Here is a 19498-nt window from a genome sequence, read left to right as displayed (position 1 = left end):
CGGGGATGGTTTCTGTAATAGTCAAAACTCCATCCGACTTAAGGGAAGGGGGGCTTCCATACAAAATTTGTAGTTTTTCGAAACAAATTAAAGTCATGACATCCATTTTCTTGAGATTTTTTTTTCCTTTGGGCGGTTTGTTTTTCGTCTCTATGGTCGAGGCGTCGCGAGCCAAAGGAAAGTAGCCCAGGCATAGCATACTGATCAGTAGGAATATTTTGGCGCGTATTTCTCAACCAAGCATATTTTCTTTGAGGGGTTTGTTTTTCGTCTCCATGGGCGAACAAACGTCCTCGCAAGAGGATAGTAACCAAAGTACACTATTCATTGATTGCTGGAAAATTTAACAATAAGGCGCCTGTTTCTCAAACACGTGGGGGCGATATGCAACCTAGATGTGTTTTTTTCTTGCTTATTTGATTTGTACACAGCACGTGGTAATAAATGACGCCTAGATGTGACACGGATTGATATTTTATCAATCGAATCAAAACCAATTGAAAGATTTGCAAAAATACTTCAATATTTAGTTCGTGTTAATGTAGGCAGCATTCGACTTTTCATTCAAGGATCATCAGAACATGTTCAAACGTTCAACTTTTTCTGTTAAAAAAAAATTAAAAATTATGTTTTCTTCTAGAAATTGTTACTTCGGCCCAAATACACAGCTGAAACGAATCTAGAAATGAAAATGGGAGCTTTTTATTTTAAATAATTCTGAAAAAACCATCGTACTTTTTGCTTACATACCAATTTAAGTACGTACTTAACATGAAAAGTGTTTTTGTGTTACATGGCTGCATAAAAGAGACTTTTGATCCGCTTCGTTTTTGAAAAGCGAGACTTTAGTTAGAACTGATATTCAACTGGACGCAAAATTTTTAAAAGAAATTTTTAGTTTACCCTTAAAGTGTTAAAAACAATATTCCCTTCTGTCAACTTACACGGTGGGGCAAGGGCAAACGTCGAACTTTTAAGAAATTCATTTTCAAAATGATTCAATATGTTGGAAAGACCAGAAGGGGTATTCCGAATGTTGAAAGTGCAGCGGATATTGAACAGCATTCGTTAAAAGTGGAGTAACCAACATAAATTTATATTGCAGGAATACTGCAGATCGATCAGTGAAACTTGATAGAACAAAAAACAGGAATTCGTATTAAATCCATTTTAAAGCCATTACTCTCACGCATCTTAAAATAAGCTTTGCATTGACACTTGCCCCAATAAACGAGACAAATGTAAACTTAGAAATTTGTTTTTGCCAACATTTTTGAATATTTGACTTTCAAAGAGAAAATTAAAAAAACGCTGAGAATTTATTTAGTGATGCAACTGGTATTTTTTTTAAATATTTATATGTTTACTGTAGTAAATTTATTTAAAAAAAAAGAAATTTGCACTGTATTTAAAACATAACTAATTTAATATATTTTTCATTACCATGATAAGTGCTGTTTGGGTATCGAGCCGGTTAAATTTGCCTACCTTCTTCAAGCAGTGGGGGACAAAATTGAAAAAGATGGGAGAGCTCCCATGTAAATTTGAGATAAAGAGCTTTTCAAACAAGGGACCATATTTTAAAAAGTTTTTTTGGGTACAGAGTACAAATTTCAGATCTTGAAAAAAGAGTTTAGAGATCAAGTTTCAATAAATAATATATACCAACTTTGAATTGCAATTCAGAACTGCAGCTGCAGCTCTCATTTCAAAGTTGTTGGTTCTGAAGTATGATGAGGTTTGATTTAAAAAAATGCTCTCTAAAATCCAAATTTGAATAAATTTTTACAAATTACATTTATTTCCGGAAGGTGTAGCAAAGCACAACGGGTCAGCTAGTAATATATAAAGATGAGTTGGACTATATATGTTTGTTTGTTTGTATGCAACTTATACAAATCCAAACCGCTGAACCGATCAGCCTGAAATTTGGTACAGAGATGTAGTTGAACCAGGGTAAGGTTTTAGTAATAGTTCTGAGCCCCTCCCACCTAAGAAAAAGGACCCTCCCATACAACGTTTTTTTAATTCCCACGAACCAAAAGTCATGGCACCCATTTTGGCAGCCGATTTGCGTTTCCTTTGGCGGGGTTCTTCACCATCATTATGGGCCGAGCATTAGAATTTTGGCGGGTATTTTTATTCCTTCTTCTGTTCTAAGCACGTGGTACTGGTAGGAGATATTTTTATGCAATAATGAGCCTACATTTTGGATTGAAAAATACAACTAGCCTGTTTGAAATATATTGAATAGAATTGTAGTGATTTTCAAAGTGCTCCCTACCGCCACTGGGGTGCTTTGAGAGTCTACATAAATATACAGTGACCTGAACAGTGAACAGTGAATTGACTTCTTCAGCTGAATGAACCGATTTTCATAAATTCCAGCTTATATGAACCAACTATTGTCGAATAATAAGATTCAAAGTTATAATTTGAAGGCCTCGATTTCAACGCTTTAATAGCCGTCGGGGAATTTTAACGGGGGATTAGAAAATTGATCGTCTATTATCTGGAAAAACTTTTGGTTCCGTTGGAAACAAATCCATTACATGAAACTTTTATTAATTAAATCTGAGGTTTTCAGTTTTATGCAGTTCTATTTCTTTGGCCAATTTATAACTTTTGAGTCAATTTGTTCAATTCTACCATCCAATTTATATAAAACTTATAGTTGAACCGTTTAGTACTGCAAATTTAAACAAATGAACTTTAAAATTGATCACACTTCACAAGCATTAATGGGATGAATGTCCAAGATTAGGAACATTGAAATGTAACTCACATATAAAATTAAAATGGTTACTTCGGTTCAGAGGTGACCAAGTACTCATAAAACAGTGTGAAATTAAAAATCGAAAATAGTACACAAATAGTTTAAAACATGCAATGTGAGTCTTCAACATGGTTTAACCAGATTCGGATGTTTGTTTAGAAATTTCAAAGTAGATAAAGGTCTAATATACCATTGTACAGGGAGATCATCCGTCTTGAAAAGTGGAATGATATCCAAAAGATGGGAAGATATCAAAACAATTTGATCATTTGAAGATAACAAATAAAAGTCAAAATCTTTTCAAGCTTCCTAAAAAATGGTGGATGAAAAAAATGTTTATCGTGATGAATAAGCTTTCAAGGGAAATTATTTTGTATGTCTTTTAATTTATAGCTCATATCTTTAATTTTTTCTATAATATGAAAACGATAAACACAGTGAATAATCTCAATAAAAAACTGAACTATGGCCAAAGATGCGCAAAATTGATTTAGTTTAATATAAAAATTCTCAAAGTCTAACGACTCATTTTGATTTATGTTTTATGTGAACCCGAGCATAGCCGGGTAAAATCAGCTAGTTTAGAATATTTGTAACCTGGACAACATATTCTATATGTAAAATTCAAATTTTAAAACTGTTTTGAAAACCTTTGAAACAGTTAAATGTGAATTCTTTAGATGTTTTAAACGACGTAATGAAAGCTCACGCGAGAAATAGTTTATATGAGGTCAAGAAATTCTACCATGGAACAAAAATGGAGGCTTTTGAAGCTATAAAATTAGTAATAAATAAAGTGTTTTTAAGCTTTATAAAGCCTTTCGAAATGGTACAACTTCTTTTTCGCAGTTTTTTTTTGGTCCCATATTTAGTTTTTGTTTGAACCTTTCGAACCGTAAATTGCTTATCCATGTTCGAAGACTGGGACGATTTGGGGTCGTTTCAGAATTCGTTTTGGTTCTAAACTTATCCATGATTTTTGTAGAATTTTTAAGTAACGTTTATATGATTAAATGAAAACTTTAAGGTTTGTATGGAAAATTTGAATATTTTGTACTGATAAATCCACACCATTTTTGTTCTTCTGGAGAACTAATCTTTTTGTTTTTTGTGCCAAATAATGCATTCTTTTAAGGAAAGTTTCCGCTGAACAACATCAGAATGGGGATAGGATTAATGAATCAAAGCAATCGAAAGATTCCTTTTAATTCAACCACGGTAAATGAAAAGTTCATATACCAGTATTTCGATAGCAACTTACTACCTTCTTCAGACAACGTTTTCGATTGATGAATGTGTATCGTTTCCCTCCCTTATATTGTCCGGGTTAGGTAAGCTACTACTACTATAAGGGAGGGAAACGATACACATTCATCAATCGAAAACGTTGACTGAAGAAGGTAGTAAGTTGCTATCGAAATACTGGTATATGAACTTTTCATTTACCGTGGTTGAATTAAAAGGAATCTTTCGATTGCTTTGATTCAGTTGAATCATTCAACCAAGTAGGCTCATATCACAACAGATAGGATTAATAGCGGCACGTTATCCAAACATACAGAAAAATTGTGCCTAAAAAGAACGTAACTTTGTATCTTATTAGGCAAAAAAGTTATAAGCTGTTTAACAGGGATATGTCTTAAAGCAATGATAAACAGTAAATTAAATTGACATCACTGCTGGATGCCTAACGAGGTATTGTATGACTACTTTTCATGCAATACTTCGCGAGGCAGCAGCAGTGATGTCAATTTAATTTACAGTTTTTCAATGCCAATAGAAATACCCCTGTTAAACAGCTAATAACTTTTTTGCCTAATAAGATACGTAGATACAGTCTTGGACAATTTTATTGAGCACAAAATTTATAAATTGGCACGAACGCCATAAGCAAGCAGAGCATAGAGTTTATAAATTTGCACAAACACCATAAGCAAGCTCAGTTCCATAGAAGCAACAAAAATGATTGAAGGGATGAGATGCAGGATATGCAGAAAATAAATCAAAATTCATATAAATAAAAATAAAATATTAGTTGTATGCGGCAACACTGAAGATAAATAAAATGAAATAAATGTCTATGGCAACGTTTGCTATTTTGGCAACACTAGGCAAACAAACAAAACAAATTCAGTCATTTTTCTATTCTTGTGAACGACAGACGTGTCTAAGGGAATCTCCAAATTGAGAGTCGTAAAATCACGACAATGATGTTGATTTTTCAGTACAAAATATTAAATTTTCCCATACAAACATAAAAATTTAAATTTACCCATGTAAACGATACTTAAAAAAAATCATGGATGAGTTTTGAGCCGAATTGAAGCCTTTTAGACTCAAGGGTTTGAAAAATTCAAAAATGACCTCAAATCGACTCTGTCTGTACAACCAAGTTCATACAATCAACCGTAACGTAGACTAGTTTGTGCACTACATGTGCATTTCCTTAAGAATAGGTTTAAGCAATGTCTGCTTTAAAATTTTTCTTAAGAGTTTAGATTTCTTCGATTAAAATATTGTTTGAGTTTTTGCCGAGACATTGTAAAGGCAATGGTTTCGCAGTGTTGATTGTAAGAGGCCATCATGCGATTTATTTGCCCATTTTTCGTGTAGTTTGTGCGATAGTGATAATTGAAAAATAAATTTCGATTTCGAAGTTGCCGAGAAGGTGCATAAAAGTTTAATTTTGATAGAATTACTTTTGAGTCAATGCGCTGCGAAACGACATCGTTTACAAATGAAACCATTGCATATTTGCGGCGTTCTTTTAGTGTTTGTATGTCAATGAGCATGCAGCGCGCTTTATATGATGGAAGTGGAAATGATGTCCAACCTAATTTACGAAGGGCATATAGTAGAAACTGATTTTTTACTGATTGTATTCTATCTTCGTGTGAAATTGAATATGGGGACCAAACAACGCTGCAATATTCCATTAAAGACCTTACATAGGCAATATAAAGTGTTTTAATTTTGTATGGGTCTTGAAAATTAAAGCAAAAGCGCTTAATAAAGCCCAGCATGTTATTTGCCCTATGGATGATAATGTTGTAATGGTCTGTTAAAGTAAGTTTAGAGTCTAAGATAACTCTTAAATCCCTGACTCGTTCACATTTTTCTACATTCTGATCTCCTAATGTAATTGTGATGTTTGGTGTTGTTCTTTTTCTGCTAAATGAAATTAAATTGCATTTTTTTTACATTGAGCTTCAGAAGGCTTTTTTTGCACCACAGATAGAACATGTGAATTTCATTCTGGAATATGCTGATGTCTTCTTCATTTCTTATTTCCAAATAGAGCTTCATGTCGTCGGCATAAATGAGCATTTTAAGATTTTTGAAAATAAAGGAAATGTCGTTTACATAAAGTATGAAAAGTGGAGGTCCTAAATGAGATCCTTGCGGAACTGCTGAAGTGACTTGAATAGGGAGCGATTTCTTTCCATTGAAATTTATTATTTGTTAGCGATTCGTTAGGTATGATTTAAGCCATTTTAGGAGTTTTAATTTTATTCCAATTTTTTGTAATTTGAAAAGAAGCATTGGTATGTCTATGCGATCAAATGCCTTACTAAAGTATGTATAAAGAGCTTCCACATGGTTGCCATTATCCATTGCATTCAATGAAAAGTCTATAAATTCAATTAAATTAGTTGAGGTTGAACAGCCTTTGAAAAAGCCATGTTGCCTGTCAGTTATTCGGTCCTTAATTTGGGAAAACATTTTTTCGTTTATAATTGCTTCGACCAAATTTGAATATAGGCACTAAAAATGATCTTTTCCAAATTTTAGGATAATTTCCTGATTCCAATGACATATCGAAAAGCCAAAACAATGGAGCTGTCAGTTCCATATCCAAACTTTTCATGAATACAGGAGGTATTCTGTCTGGTCCTGGACCTTTCGAAGCGTCCAGATTTTTCAGTCCTTGCAGAATATCCTGCACATGAACTTGATTAATGCTAATGTCCCTTGAGAATTATGGGAAAATGAAAAATAATCGCGATCGCGATCTTCTTCATTAAATTTGCTCCGATTTGCATTTTTGACGGGAAATTCCCAGTTTTCAACTTTGTTTTCACGTAGTTGAAAAATTTCTTTGGACAAGTCTTTATGTGAAGTTCAGTTTTCACGTTGTATTCTTCAAGTGCATTGCTAATGACCAAGTTTAGTTGATCGCATAAGTTCAAATACGATGATAAATTTTCATAAGTATTGTGCTTTTTGTAAAATTTATGTGCTTTTTGTTTCCGATTCTTTTAGTTCATGATTTGTTTGTTGAACCAGACCGGATACTTAGAGTTTCGGTGACGTCTTCTTTTCTTCAATGGTGTTTCTTGTGAGATAATTCCAAATAAAATTTTGTAAAAGACGTCAGCAGTAGTTTCGACATTTCCTTCGTTCCTAAAAATTTCTGGCCAATAAACACTGTTTAATCTATTCTTAATGTTTTCATAATTTGCAAATTGGTATTCAAAGACTTCTTGATATTCGCAGTCGTTGGGTCTTTGATGTTCATGTATAAATATGGATTATTCATTCGCCGTATGAAAAGCCTCGTTTTTCCATAAAGGGTTTTGCGCTTCAATCTCCATAAATGTTTGTTAGTAAAAGGTCCAAATAACAATTTTGCTGGTTTTTTATGTGATTAATTTGATTCAATCCCAAATCAGAAATTTTGTCAAAGATGAACTTCAAAATTTCATTGTCCCCAACGACGGGGAGTAATATGCTTTCATTTTGAGAGTCCTCGATGAAGTCAGCGTGGCGTTGATTGAAATCCCCATACATATGAGTTTTGACCTCAGCAGATAGATAAGATATTACCTCTTCTGCAGTGATGAGGAAGTTTTCATAAGTGTTTTTATGAGCATGAGCATTGAGGCAAACACGTGTGTTTCACCTGCTATGTGTGCCTTCACCCAAACCTGCTCAAATTCATTGAATTTTTGGGTTGGAATTATTTCAGAATTAAAGCTATTAGAAATGGCTATAAGAACTCCGCCACCTGACTTCTTCTGAGACATTTGAAAATATCTGTCGTCTCTGAATACGTGTCTGTCTGTCTGTCTCGTTATACGCACTTCCAAAAATTCCAAAAAGACTGAGAAGGACGCGCTTAGTACATTTTATAAATATCCTTCATTTTAGCTGAGCTTTCCATGCGATTGAAATTTTGACAATAAATCAAAATTTTAGTCGCACTCTGTCTTTCGGAAGAAGTTTTTGAATGTGCATCTGCTTCAAAAGTGTTTGTATCTAATTCTATTTCCTTAGATGGCGTCCTTTTTTGCGAAAATATGAAGGGCGAGTGTGGAACTTATTGGTGCTTTCGCGAAGTTGTTGTAGTCGATGAGTCCGCTCGCTGGTCAAAAATCGCTGATAGGATTGTAGATCAGCAACAGCGTGCTGCGCCCACCCCGAACTCCAAGTGTACTTCTCTAAAGATGCGCTACAGGTGGTCAGGAGCAGTAGGTAGGCCCTCGACGTCATTCCTTCAATACAGACAGTTGCTGTCTGGTCCTTTAGGAATGCAAGATACATACGGACCACTTTCATGATTTTTGGGCCACGTAGTCTTGCCTTCAAAAAACGACCGTCTCCGTTCACCGATTGTTCAGTGAGGCGAACAATGGGAGGACGTAAAGGATCTAGTTCGAATTGGCTGCCTTTCAGTGTACATATTTGCCGAGTTGCTACCCAGACAACAATTTGGTGGGTATTTCGAATTTGCAACACAAATATACGTGCAAATATACGTGTAAAAATATCGTATATAATGCAGCAAAACCAGTATATACGTATCATTTTGGAGGCCGTATAGGTACATTAGCATACATATTCTTGATTTGGATTGTATTGAATTACGATTTACATCATCATATAAATGGTTAAGGTTGTAATCTTGTAGGTTTTCGCTCAATATGCGATTGGGGATATCTTTATATAAGACATTTTTCGTAACAATTTGGAAAATTTGACAACTTATTTGGTCGACTTCTGCGACTGCAGTGCAGGGCTCTCATTTTCCGTTAGATGAATTAAAAAAAGGTTATTTCAAAGAAATGCGTTTTATGCTGTCAATTCCAGGTCATACCGTACAATTTATTATGAATTTTTCAACATTCATGAAGCTATTGTAGTACCTGGACTTGATCTCTTGATGATACGATCTGCAGCACATGATGGTTGCTCGACGTTAACTGGAAAATATAAAATCAAGGGGATTTGCTTCAAAAGCATTTAACCAAAAGCAAATCGTATATTTCTATAACTAAAATCTTTTAAGTCGTAGAACACGTCATCGATGATCTTAAAATAGACCAACATTTTGAAGCCTCCTTAAATACGGTTTCAATCATCAATGTCTCATTATCATAAACGATTTTATTGAGCTTATTTGTATTCTTTTAAGATTGCCAGCAAATACATTTTACGAAAATCAGACATGCGAATTAAGTTGCATAGGTATACTATTGCATGCACATTATTACGAATCAATGCAGTGATATACGATTGTATAGCATATATTTCCAAGTGACAAGCAGATTTGCGAGCTTATTTTCTGTTTTTCAGTTTACAAGTTTTGATTAAATAACGAGAAATGTCACAGAGTGAGTAATGCTTTTGAAACATACTTACATTTTCATCGACAGGTAAGATATTGGAAATGTTTCGCCACCGCGCTCAATGTGAACACTCTGGGAAGAACTTTTATTACCAGCAGATACCTTAGTACTCTTGTATCGCTGAACTAATCGACTGTAGGTACAACAAACAAGGTTGAGTAAATTATAGAATTTCTCAAAAAAAATGTGATGTAAATAAGAAATAGGGACCAATCCTCTCCCCTAAGGTTTCAAACTGTTAACATTTCATGCTCCGAAATAACAAATTTTAAACTTGATTTTCTAATCACTCGGAAAGTTTCATGACCTTTGATCAAAGTTAACAACAACCCGTTAGTACAGAGTGAGGGAAACCAAAACAGGCAATTCGAATAAAAGCATTTCCATGCATCTGTTTCCCAAGACAGCCACCAAACCAACGCTTGGCTCCAATGTGTACTTATTTCTCCCAACACGTAAATAGTTTCGTTTGTTTGGTTTGTTCCGAAGGGTTTTTTTTCCTCCTATAGCTTGGTTCAATCCGAATCGATTTGAAAAATTAATGGAACGGAACGGACTTTACCGACAAATTCGTTCGGCTCACCGTAGGCCCAGGACAAGAGCAACTGGGCAACTGGGTGCTGGCTAGCTGCTGCTGCTGGTGGAAAAAACCAAGTGGATTGGAAAATTGGCTCTCTGGGTGGGACCCCGACTGACTCTACTATTGTTACTACCGACAGAACTGACTGACCGACCTTTCATTCTGAATCGGTCTGGCTGGACTGCATTATTTGCATTATCATTATTGCCGCTCCGGTTGAAACAAGTGGGGCACCAGGTTAAGTGGTTGGCCAATTGTTTGGGTGCAACTTTTTTTTGCGAAAAGATATGAAAAATATTAGATAATTCCTAATTTTCTATCATTCTAATATTTACATCACTCTGGACATACTAATAGTGCCTAAGAATGCGTGACTTTAAAGTCGATGAGCATAAACTTGAGTCCATTGTTTAGTAAATCTCAATCGATTCTATGAAATATTTACGAAATGGTGCAGTTATCACTTATTTCATATACATTTTTAGAAAAAAAAGCAATAGTTTTTTTTTCCAATTTTTCATCAATTGATTTGTGGTAACATAAGTTTTCTCTGAGAATTTTGATGATCAGATAACATCAAATAATAAAAAGGGCCCTTAAGAAATGATTGACCACTTTTTTCAAGATTTTTGCCTTCCTTAAACGAGCAACTTTAAATGTTCTTGGATAAATATGTTTGCCTACTTGTCTAGAGTGCAGTTAAAATAAGAGTTACCGCATAGAAGCTACCACGCGCCCATCCATCGAGTTCGATATTATAAATAAAATCAATAACCCAAACATTAATCGATAATAAACATGAACATTCCGTTCCCAGACACAAACCAAAGTCAATACGAACATTCCATTCCCAGAGAATGAGAAATTAAACATAAAACAATCCCAGTAGATAACGATTCATTTCAGACAGAATAAAAGGGAATGGAATCAAATCAAACGTTCAGTTCAGTTCTAGGTTTCAGTGAAGTGAAGTAGTGTAATCTAAGTGTACTTTTAAGTGTGATAGAAAATAAATATTTTTTTTATGAAAAAATAAGAAAAATAGTTTAACTGGCGCCCGAATAGGGACCAGCGTGTTAAAAAATAAGTTTAATCACAACGTTAAGAGTGAAGTGATAAACAAGAAAGAACTCCTAACCGCTACAAGCAGCCGTGTGGAGGAAGGCTCCATTAGTAGCGCAACGCAAAAAGGAAAAAAGTCGCCACACCGGGAAGGATTTCTAAGCACGTTGGTCCCCTACATGAGATGTCAGCCGTTAGAAGCTTCGACACATTAAGGATATTTCTGTGAGTAAAAAAAAATTTTGTTTTTTCCTCTCTTCTATTAATAAAAAAATAAATAAATAAATAAACAATAATATCACAAAATTATTTCAATTTTAAAGAAAGTTACTTAAACAATTTTCAAAATAGATAACCTTATTATCAAATTTAAAAATCTTTCTTTAAAAAACAATTGTAATATGGCTGAAGAAGTAGCCCAAATTCTAGCGAGACTAGCTGTTCTTGAAGGAACAGTCAATAATAACATAAAATTAATTGATTACAGTGACCCCGTTTTAATTTATATCAATGAGGACGGGTCACCAGCTGATTCATCAGCAATTGAAAAATTACCCGATATCATTAAAGACATTCCGAATTTCCACGGGAATCCGGATGAATTACATATTTGGATAAGAGACGTAGACGCTCTTATCCAAGCTTATCAACCAAGTACATCAAGTACTGTAAATCAAAAAAATAAATTCTATGCTATTTGTACAACTATTAGAAGAAAAATCAAAGGAGAGGCCAATAATGCCTTAGTAAATTCAGATGTCAACATCAACTGGCATCTTATAAAGAAAACTCTTTTAGAATATTATGGCGAGAAAAGGGATCTCACCACATTAGACTACCAATTAATGAACTGCCAACAAAAAGGCAGAAATTTAGAAATATTTTACGATGAAATTAATAAATTGCTATCTCTTATAGCAAACCAAATTAAGATGAGCCAGGAATACAAACATCCCGAAGCTTCAAGAGCAATGATTGGGATGTATAACAAAAAAGCTATTGATGCTTTTATTAGAGGCTTAGACGGTGAAATAGGAAAATTCCTTAAGAATCATGATCCAGACTCATTGGCAAATGCCTATGCGTACTGCATCACTTACCAAAACATTGAATATAGGAAAACTTTTATTAAAACTAAAACAGATAATCAAAGTTTTAATAATCGAAATTATTTACCGATACAAAGAAACCAGACTAGAAAAAATCCAAACTTTGGATATCAACAAAATAGCTCTCCACCAATTCCTCCAAGATTCAATCAAAATTTTGGACACTCGTCTAGAATGGGACATAATAATGATTTTAAACAGCCAAATCGACAATACCAATTTCCGGCTTTTCCACCTCGACAGCATCAACCGCAAAATAATCCTTTTGCTCAACATCAAAATCGACCACAACAACATCACCAACAATCACAACAACAAAGAATGCCAAAACCTGAACCTATGGATATAGATTCATCCATCAGGTCAAAACAGGTCAATTACGTGAACAGACCTAAACAATTTCACATAAAAACAAAATATAAAAATGAAACAAATGATTACCTTGAACAATTTAATAATAACTATGATGACAAATCCTTCACTAGATATAATCAAAATTGGGAGAAACAGGAAAATAAATATAACGTTGAAAGATTTCAAAATGCCGAACTAAATTTTTTAGAATAAATTCCTCTTTACCATATTTCTTATATTATGGTAAATTAGAGAACCCATTAAAAATATTGGTCGACACAGGATCGAACAAAAACTACATTCACCCGAAATACGTAACAGTATCTCATGAGGTTGAAACCCCATTTTTTGTTTCTTCTGTCGGTGGAGACATAGAAATTAAATCCTTTTCACAAGCGAAATTTTTTAAACCATTCTCAGATATAAATGTAAAATTTTACCATTTGAAAAATTTAAAAACATTTGATGCTATAATTGGTCATGATACACTACGAGAAATTAGTGCTATCATCGACACAAAAAATGCAAAATTAATTATAAATAACAATCATGAAATTCCTTTATTGCAACATAAACTACAAGAGGTAAATAAAATTATCATAAGAGATAATCATCTTTCATCATTTCAGAAGCAGAAACTCAATAACGTCTTAGAAGATTTTCAGGACCTGTTCCAGCCCCCAGATGAAAAACTTTCTTTCACAACGGAAATAAAAGCAGAAATCCGAACAATTGATGACAATCCCATATATTCCAAATCTTATCCTTATCCCCAAAGTCTTAAAACAGAGGTTACCAAGCAAATAAATAAATTATTGAATGATGGAATTATAAGGCCTTCCAAATCACCTTATAATTCACCCATTTGGATTGTACCAAAAAAAATGGATGCATCGAATGAAAAAAAATACAGACTAGTAATTGATTTCAGGAAACTTAACACCAAAACAATAAGTGATCGATATCCGATCCCTGATACTTCCACTGTTCTTGCTAATTTAGGAGAAAACCAATTTTTTACAACTATTGATTTAGCATCGGGATTTCACCAAATTCCAATGGCTGAAAAAGATGTTGAGAAAACAGCCTTTTCAATTAATAATGGCAAATATGAATTTGTGCGTATGCCATTTGGATTAAAAAACGCACCAAGCATTTTTCAAAGAGTTATGGACGATGTGTTAAGAGAACACATTGGAAAAATTTGTTATGTCTATATTGATGACATAATTATTATTGGGAAAACATTCAAAGAACATATGGAAAATATAAGAACAATATTTAAAACTCTTCGAAAAGCTAACTTTCGAATCCAACCTGACAAATCGGAATTCTTAAAAACCGAAGTCGAATTTTTAGGATTCATTGTTTCAAAAAATGGTTTAATGCCCAACCCTAAAAAAATTGAAGCAATTAAAAATTATCCCCAACCTACAAATCTGAAGGAATTGAGAATGTTTTTGGGACTTTCAGGTTATTATAGAAGATTTATAAAAGACTATGCAAAATTAGCAAAACCTTTGACAATTTTACTTAGAGGTGAAAATGGTCATAAACGTATTTCTAAAAATGAATCAAAAAAATGTTTAATAACTTTAGATCAACAAGCAATTAATGCTTTTATAACTTTGAAAAATATCTTGACATCAAATGATGTTTTAATATTTCCTAATTTCAATGAACCTTTCGTAATTACAACAGATGCTTCCAATGTTGCGATTGGAGCAGTTTTATCACAAAAAACTAAAGATGGTGACAAACCTGTTTCTTTTATTTCCAGAACTTTATCTAAATGTGAGGAAAACTATGCGACTAATGAGAAAGAGATGTTAGCCATAGTTTGGGCCTTAAATAATTTCAGAAATTTTATATATGGAGCAAAAATCCACATATATACAGATCACATGCCATTAACATATGCAATATCTCCAAAGAACGTAAATGCAAAATTAAAACGATGGAAGTCTTACATAGAAGAACATGATCACGAAATTTTTTATAAAAAAGGAACATCTAATAATGTTGCAGATGCTTTATCAAGAATAAAACTAGGTGATTTGAATCAAATAAATTCTTTAACACCCACTCTACATTCATCAGATAATGATGACCAATCTTACATCCCTTCTACAGAATCTCCTATTAATGTCTTTAAAAATCAACTTATTTTTAAAATCGATAATACATCATTTTATAATTTCACTACGGTTTTTGGTAAAAATAAAAGGCATACTTTTCATGAACCTTATTTTTCGAAACAGTTTTTAGAAAGTAAACTTAAAGAATATTTAATTCCTAATGTTCTGAATGGAATTCTTACAACAGAACCAATAATGGGAATAATTCAAGAAATTTATAAAGATACTTATGATCCAGCTAGAATTAAAGTCAGATTTTCACAAAAAATCGTAGAAGATGTGACTAACGAGAATGATCAGATTATAAAAATCAAAGAAATACATAACTTTGCACATCGAAATGTCAAAGAAAATATAGCACAATTGATTAAAATTTGCTATTTCCCAAGAATGCATAAAAAAACAAAACAATTTGTTAGCACTTGTGAAATATGTAAAATTGAAAAATATGATAGGAAACCTCAACCAAATTTACCAGTTAAGACACCAATACCGCAATATCCAGGTGAAATTATTCACATTGATATATTTGCATATAATCAAAATAATATTTTTTTATCATCAATTGACAAAGTTTCAAAATTTGTCAAGATAAAACCTATAAAATCAAGGTCAATACTTGATGTTGAACAACCACTCATGGATTTACTATATGACTGGGATATTCCAGCCATGATCGTTATTGATAATGAAAGAACGTTTACTTCAGAAGTAATAGAACAAAGAATTAGGAATATAGGAATTCAAATCTTCAAAACCCCAGTAAACCACTCAGAAACAAATGGACAAATAGAAAGAGTCCATTCTACTATTAGAGAAATTGTAAGATGTTTTAGAAATGAACATACAGAATTATCAATTATAGAAATAATTCAAATAGCTGTTCACAAATATAATAATTCAATACATTCTTTTATAAAAGATACACCAAAAAATATATATACAGGAACTAATACAGAGAATTTAAATTTAGCTGACTTTGCTAAGAAAAGACAAGAAAACCTAGATAGAGTTATAAAAATTTATCAAGATAAAAATGCAAAAATTATGGATCCTTTATACAAAGATTTTCCCATTGGTAGTTACGCATTTGAAAAAAATAATACCATCTCAAAAAGAGAGCCACGATTTAAAAAAATTAAAGTGTTAGAAAACTATAAAACTTATGTAATCGATGATCAAGGTAGAAAAATTCATAAGGCAAATTTACGAAAAATTTTTCAAAATGAATAATTATTGTTTTATATACTTTTTATTTTACAGATTAATAATTCATCTTGCAAATGCAATAGTACAGATTCACGACCTTAATAAAAACCCTTTAGCAGTGATACCATTAGGAAAAGCAAAAATAAAAGTTGGTTATGTTAAAATAGTTCAACCATTAGATATAAAACATATCGAAGAAATTATAATAAATTTTGACAATGTCGTGAAAAACAATACTTACAATAATCAGCTTTATAGATTACTGATCAATAAAAATAATTTATTATACCAAACATATAACAAGCTTATTCCACATGAACAACGCAGGAAAAGATGGGACAGCGTAGGTACAGTCATCAAATGGATAGCAGGAACTCCAGATGCAGACGACCTGAGAATCATCAATGGAACCATGAACAAACTAATTACCAACAACAACCAGCAATTCCTATTTAATGAAGCACTTAACTCCAGAGTCATTCATCTTACCAACATTACAAATGAGTTACTACAGCTGGACTACAAATCAAAACAACAACATACCATCGAAATTAATCTTCTAACTATTATACTCAACATTGATGCCATTCAACACCAATTAGAAGTCCTTGAAGATGCCATACTATTAGCGAAAAACGGTATTCCAAGCAGCCAAATATTCTCGATTAAAGATTTCAGGAGAATCCGAACTTTCCTCAAACAACAACAAATATTTGTCTCATCGTTTGAAGACTTATTAACGAGAGCAGTAGCAAAAATCGCTGTAAATGACACCCAATTTATCTACATACTACAAATTCCACAACTTTCAACGGATATTTTCGACTATGAATTTGTAGATCCTTTGATTATCAATGAAAGAAGAATCCACATCCAATCTAATTACGTCATCAAAAATAAAACTCATGTTTTCGAAACTCTGACCCAATGCAAAGAGGAAAATGAGTTGTACCTATGCGAATCTGAAGCATTGAAACCTACTAGTCAATGCATAAGTAATATTATCAACCTTCAACATGCAAATTGCACTTATGAAAAGGTTTATGACAACGGAATTATAAAAAGAATCAACGAAGCAACATTACTTTTGAATAATGTGAATGTAACCCTTCAATCTAATTGCAGCAATAATACACAACGATTAGAAGGATCATACTTAATAAATTTCGATCAATGCGAAATCTTTATTGATAACATCCAATATCTAAACACAATGATGGAAACAACAAAAAAGTCATTCAGACCAACAACAGGAATACTCGCTAACGAAAACAACATAGTTGATCTTCCACCACCAGAAGTTTTAGCTAACTTGACAATTAAACATAGGTCAATGCTAAAACATGTATATCTACAAAATGAATCATTCAAATGGAAGATTCACATTTTTGGATCAATGAGCATTTTAACTCTTTGCTTAATTATAGGAACAATTGGTTTGTACGCAATCAGAAGAAGAACACATAAAAATACATCAGTAGAAATCAAGCTTCTCAACAGAATACCAACAGCGCCTAAGGAAAATCTACAAAAATCAGCAGATATCTCTGACGAAAGAATACCAACGGCACCGAAGGAAAATCTACCAAAATCACCATACCCAGATGTCTCCGATGAAAGGTTCCAAGAAATCGTAACATACTTCAATACGCCAACGTCTTCCAGACCAATCAGACTTTGAGGACAAAGTCATTTAGGAGGGGAGGAGTTACCGCATAGAAGCTACCACGCGCCCATCCATCGAGTTCGATATTATAAATAAAATCAATAACCCAAACATTAATCGATAATAAACATGAACATTCCGTTCCCAGACACAAACCAAAGTCAATACGAACATTCCATTCCCAGAGAATGAGAAATTAAACATAAAACAATCCCAGTAGATAACGATTCATTTCAGACAGAATAAAAGGGAATGGAATCAAATCAAACGTTCAGTTCAGTTCTAGGTTTCAGTGAAGTGAAGTAGTGTAATCTAAGTGTACTTTTAAGTGTGATAGAAAATAAATATTTTTTTTATGAAAAAATAAGAAAAATAGTTTAACTTAAGTTTTGACTTTAGAACTGTGAAATATTCGAGACGAACACCTCTTAAATACTGACCTAAATGCTCTTAACCATGGCCCCCTGTTCTTAATTTCGGCCGTACATAGAGCTTCATCCGATGTTCGCGAGTTAGAGCCCAATAGTAACCGGATAAGTTTTTCAATAACTGTCCGCTAACTGTAACGTTGATATAAAGTCGCGAATGCCATAAAGATGGTAAAACGAATGGCAACAAAAAAATGAATGTTATGAATAAAGATTAACTTAAATGCATTTTAACGAATGGAATTACTCCCGCGCAATTCTTGTAGCACAAACGACTTGTGAACATTTCACAGCAGTTGTAGGTCTCGTTTGTTTGTTTGTTATTGTTAAAACATTACCAAGTCCAATTTTCGGGTGTCTCGTTCCAAAATTACAGTACCCGGTAAAGACTTAAACGAGGATTAATTTGCCTAATGAGAGAGTAGCCGAGGGCCATCCCAGAGCGCAACCAAACTTTTGAGAACCGGAGACAATTAAACTCAATCCATCAGCAAACGATAAACCACCGCAGCTTGTCGGACTCAGTAGATTGTTTCAGTTTTGGATGGACCAAATTTTACGAATTATTTGTCAAAATGGCTAGCAAAAGTTTGACATGGTCTAATGCGACAGATTTGCACCAAACCGCGTCCAATCCTCCTCAGTTGTTGTGACTTGTCCATCGGTTTAATTTTACTACCACAAAGTTCTTTTTAATCCAACCAACCTTCCTCTTCAAAGTTGTTCAGGTACCGCTTCGAGAGATCGGGAAAATTAAGATGCAACTACACCATGTACCTCTCTATAAACGTTGGGTTTTTCTTTATCATAGATTGTAGCAGTGCTCCTGCACTTGGACTGTTGAGAAGAGAGTGGAATTCAATTGGTACCCAGCAAAATCTGCAATCTGATGGAGTTTTGTTGCCGAACTTAATTAAAATTGCAACTCGCAGAAAACAGCAGAAACAAACCGCAATAATTTCAATTAGGTATTCCTGCTTTTGCGGAGCGCTTCTGCCCGAAGTGAAATCTTTTGTTAATGATTGGCCGTTGAATTTATTCGTCGCCGGAGCTATTTATTATGGCGGTAACAGCTATCTCTGAGGGAGATCTAAGCGAGATATAGTTGTACCGAAAGATGTTTGATATTTGTTTAAAATACCATCTGCAATTCTTAGCTAGTCCATTCCATGTTAAATTAAATCAGAAAATGTGAAAACGGACTATAAAACAAGTCGTACGGTAGGTTTGGTAAATAATTTTACCATATTTTTTTCGAACGATTGAAATCTTCATTTAAAAAAATAAAAAAAAAAATTAAAAAAAATGACAAAAATAGCAAAAATTACAAAAATGACACAAAAATGACACAAAAATGACACAAAAATGACACAAAAATGACACAAAAACGACACAAAAATGACTCAAAAAAGACACAAAAATGACGAAAGTGACAAAAATGACAAAAATAACACAAAAATGACAAAAATGACAAAAATGACAAAAATGACAAAAATGACAAAAATGACAAAAATGACAAAAATGACAAAAATGACAAAAATGACAAA

The 19498-nt window shown here is 33.2% G+C and overlaps 2 protein-coding genes across 3 annotated transcripts in view; both read left to right on the top strand.

Moving 5' to 3' along the window:
- Positions 1–19498, top strand: part of LOC129750083 (serine-rich adhesin for platelets-like) — a 586616-nt gene that overhangs the window by 83465 nt on the left and 483653 nt on the right. The window lies entirely within an intron of this gene.
- On the top strand, positions 11120–17769 carry LOC129750084 (uncharacterized). The gene is made up of 2 exons (XM_055745296.1): positions 11120–11272; positions 16185–17769. Exons 1-2 carry the CDS (start codon positions 11232–11234, stop codon positions 17536–17538), a joined length of 1395 nt encoding a protein of 464 aa, XP_055601271.1. The 5' UTR covers positions 11120–11231; the 3' UTR covers positions 17539–17769.

Source organism: Uranotaenia lowii, chromosome 2, assembly GCF_029784155.1.
Source record: "Uranotaenia lowii strain MFRU-FL chromosome 2, ASM2978415v1, whole genome shotgun sequence".
NCBI classification, from domain to species: Eukaryota; Metazoa; Arthropoda; class Insecta; order Diptera; family Culicidae; genus Uranotaenia; species Uranotaenia lowii.
Note: the sequence above shows the minus strand (reverse complement) of the source record. Positions and strands in the feature narration are given on the sequence as shown.

Excerpts from the sequence above, each read along its gene's own strand:
- LOC129750084 (XM_055745296.1), top strand. The coding sequence starts at position 11,232 with ATGTCAGCCGTTAGAAGCTTCGACACATTAAGGATATTTCT. Across the intron at positions 11,273-16,184 it reads GACACATTAAGGATATTTCT|GAAAAGATGGGACAGCGTAG; the intron begins GTGAGTAAAAAA and ends TGAACAACGCAG.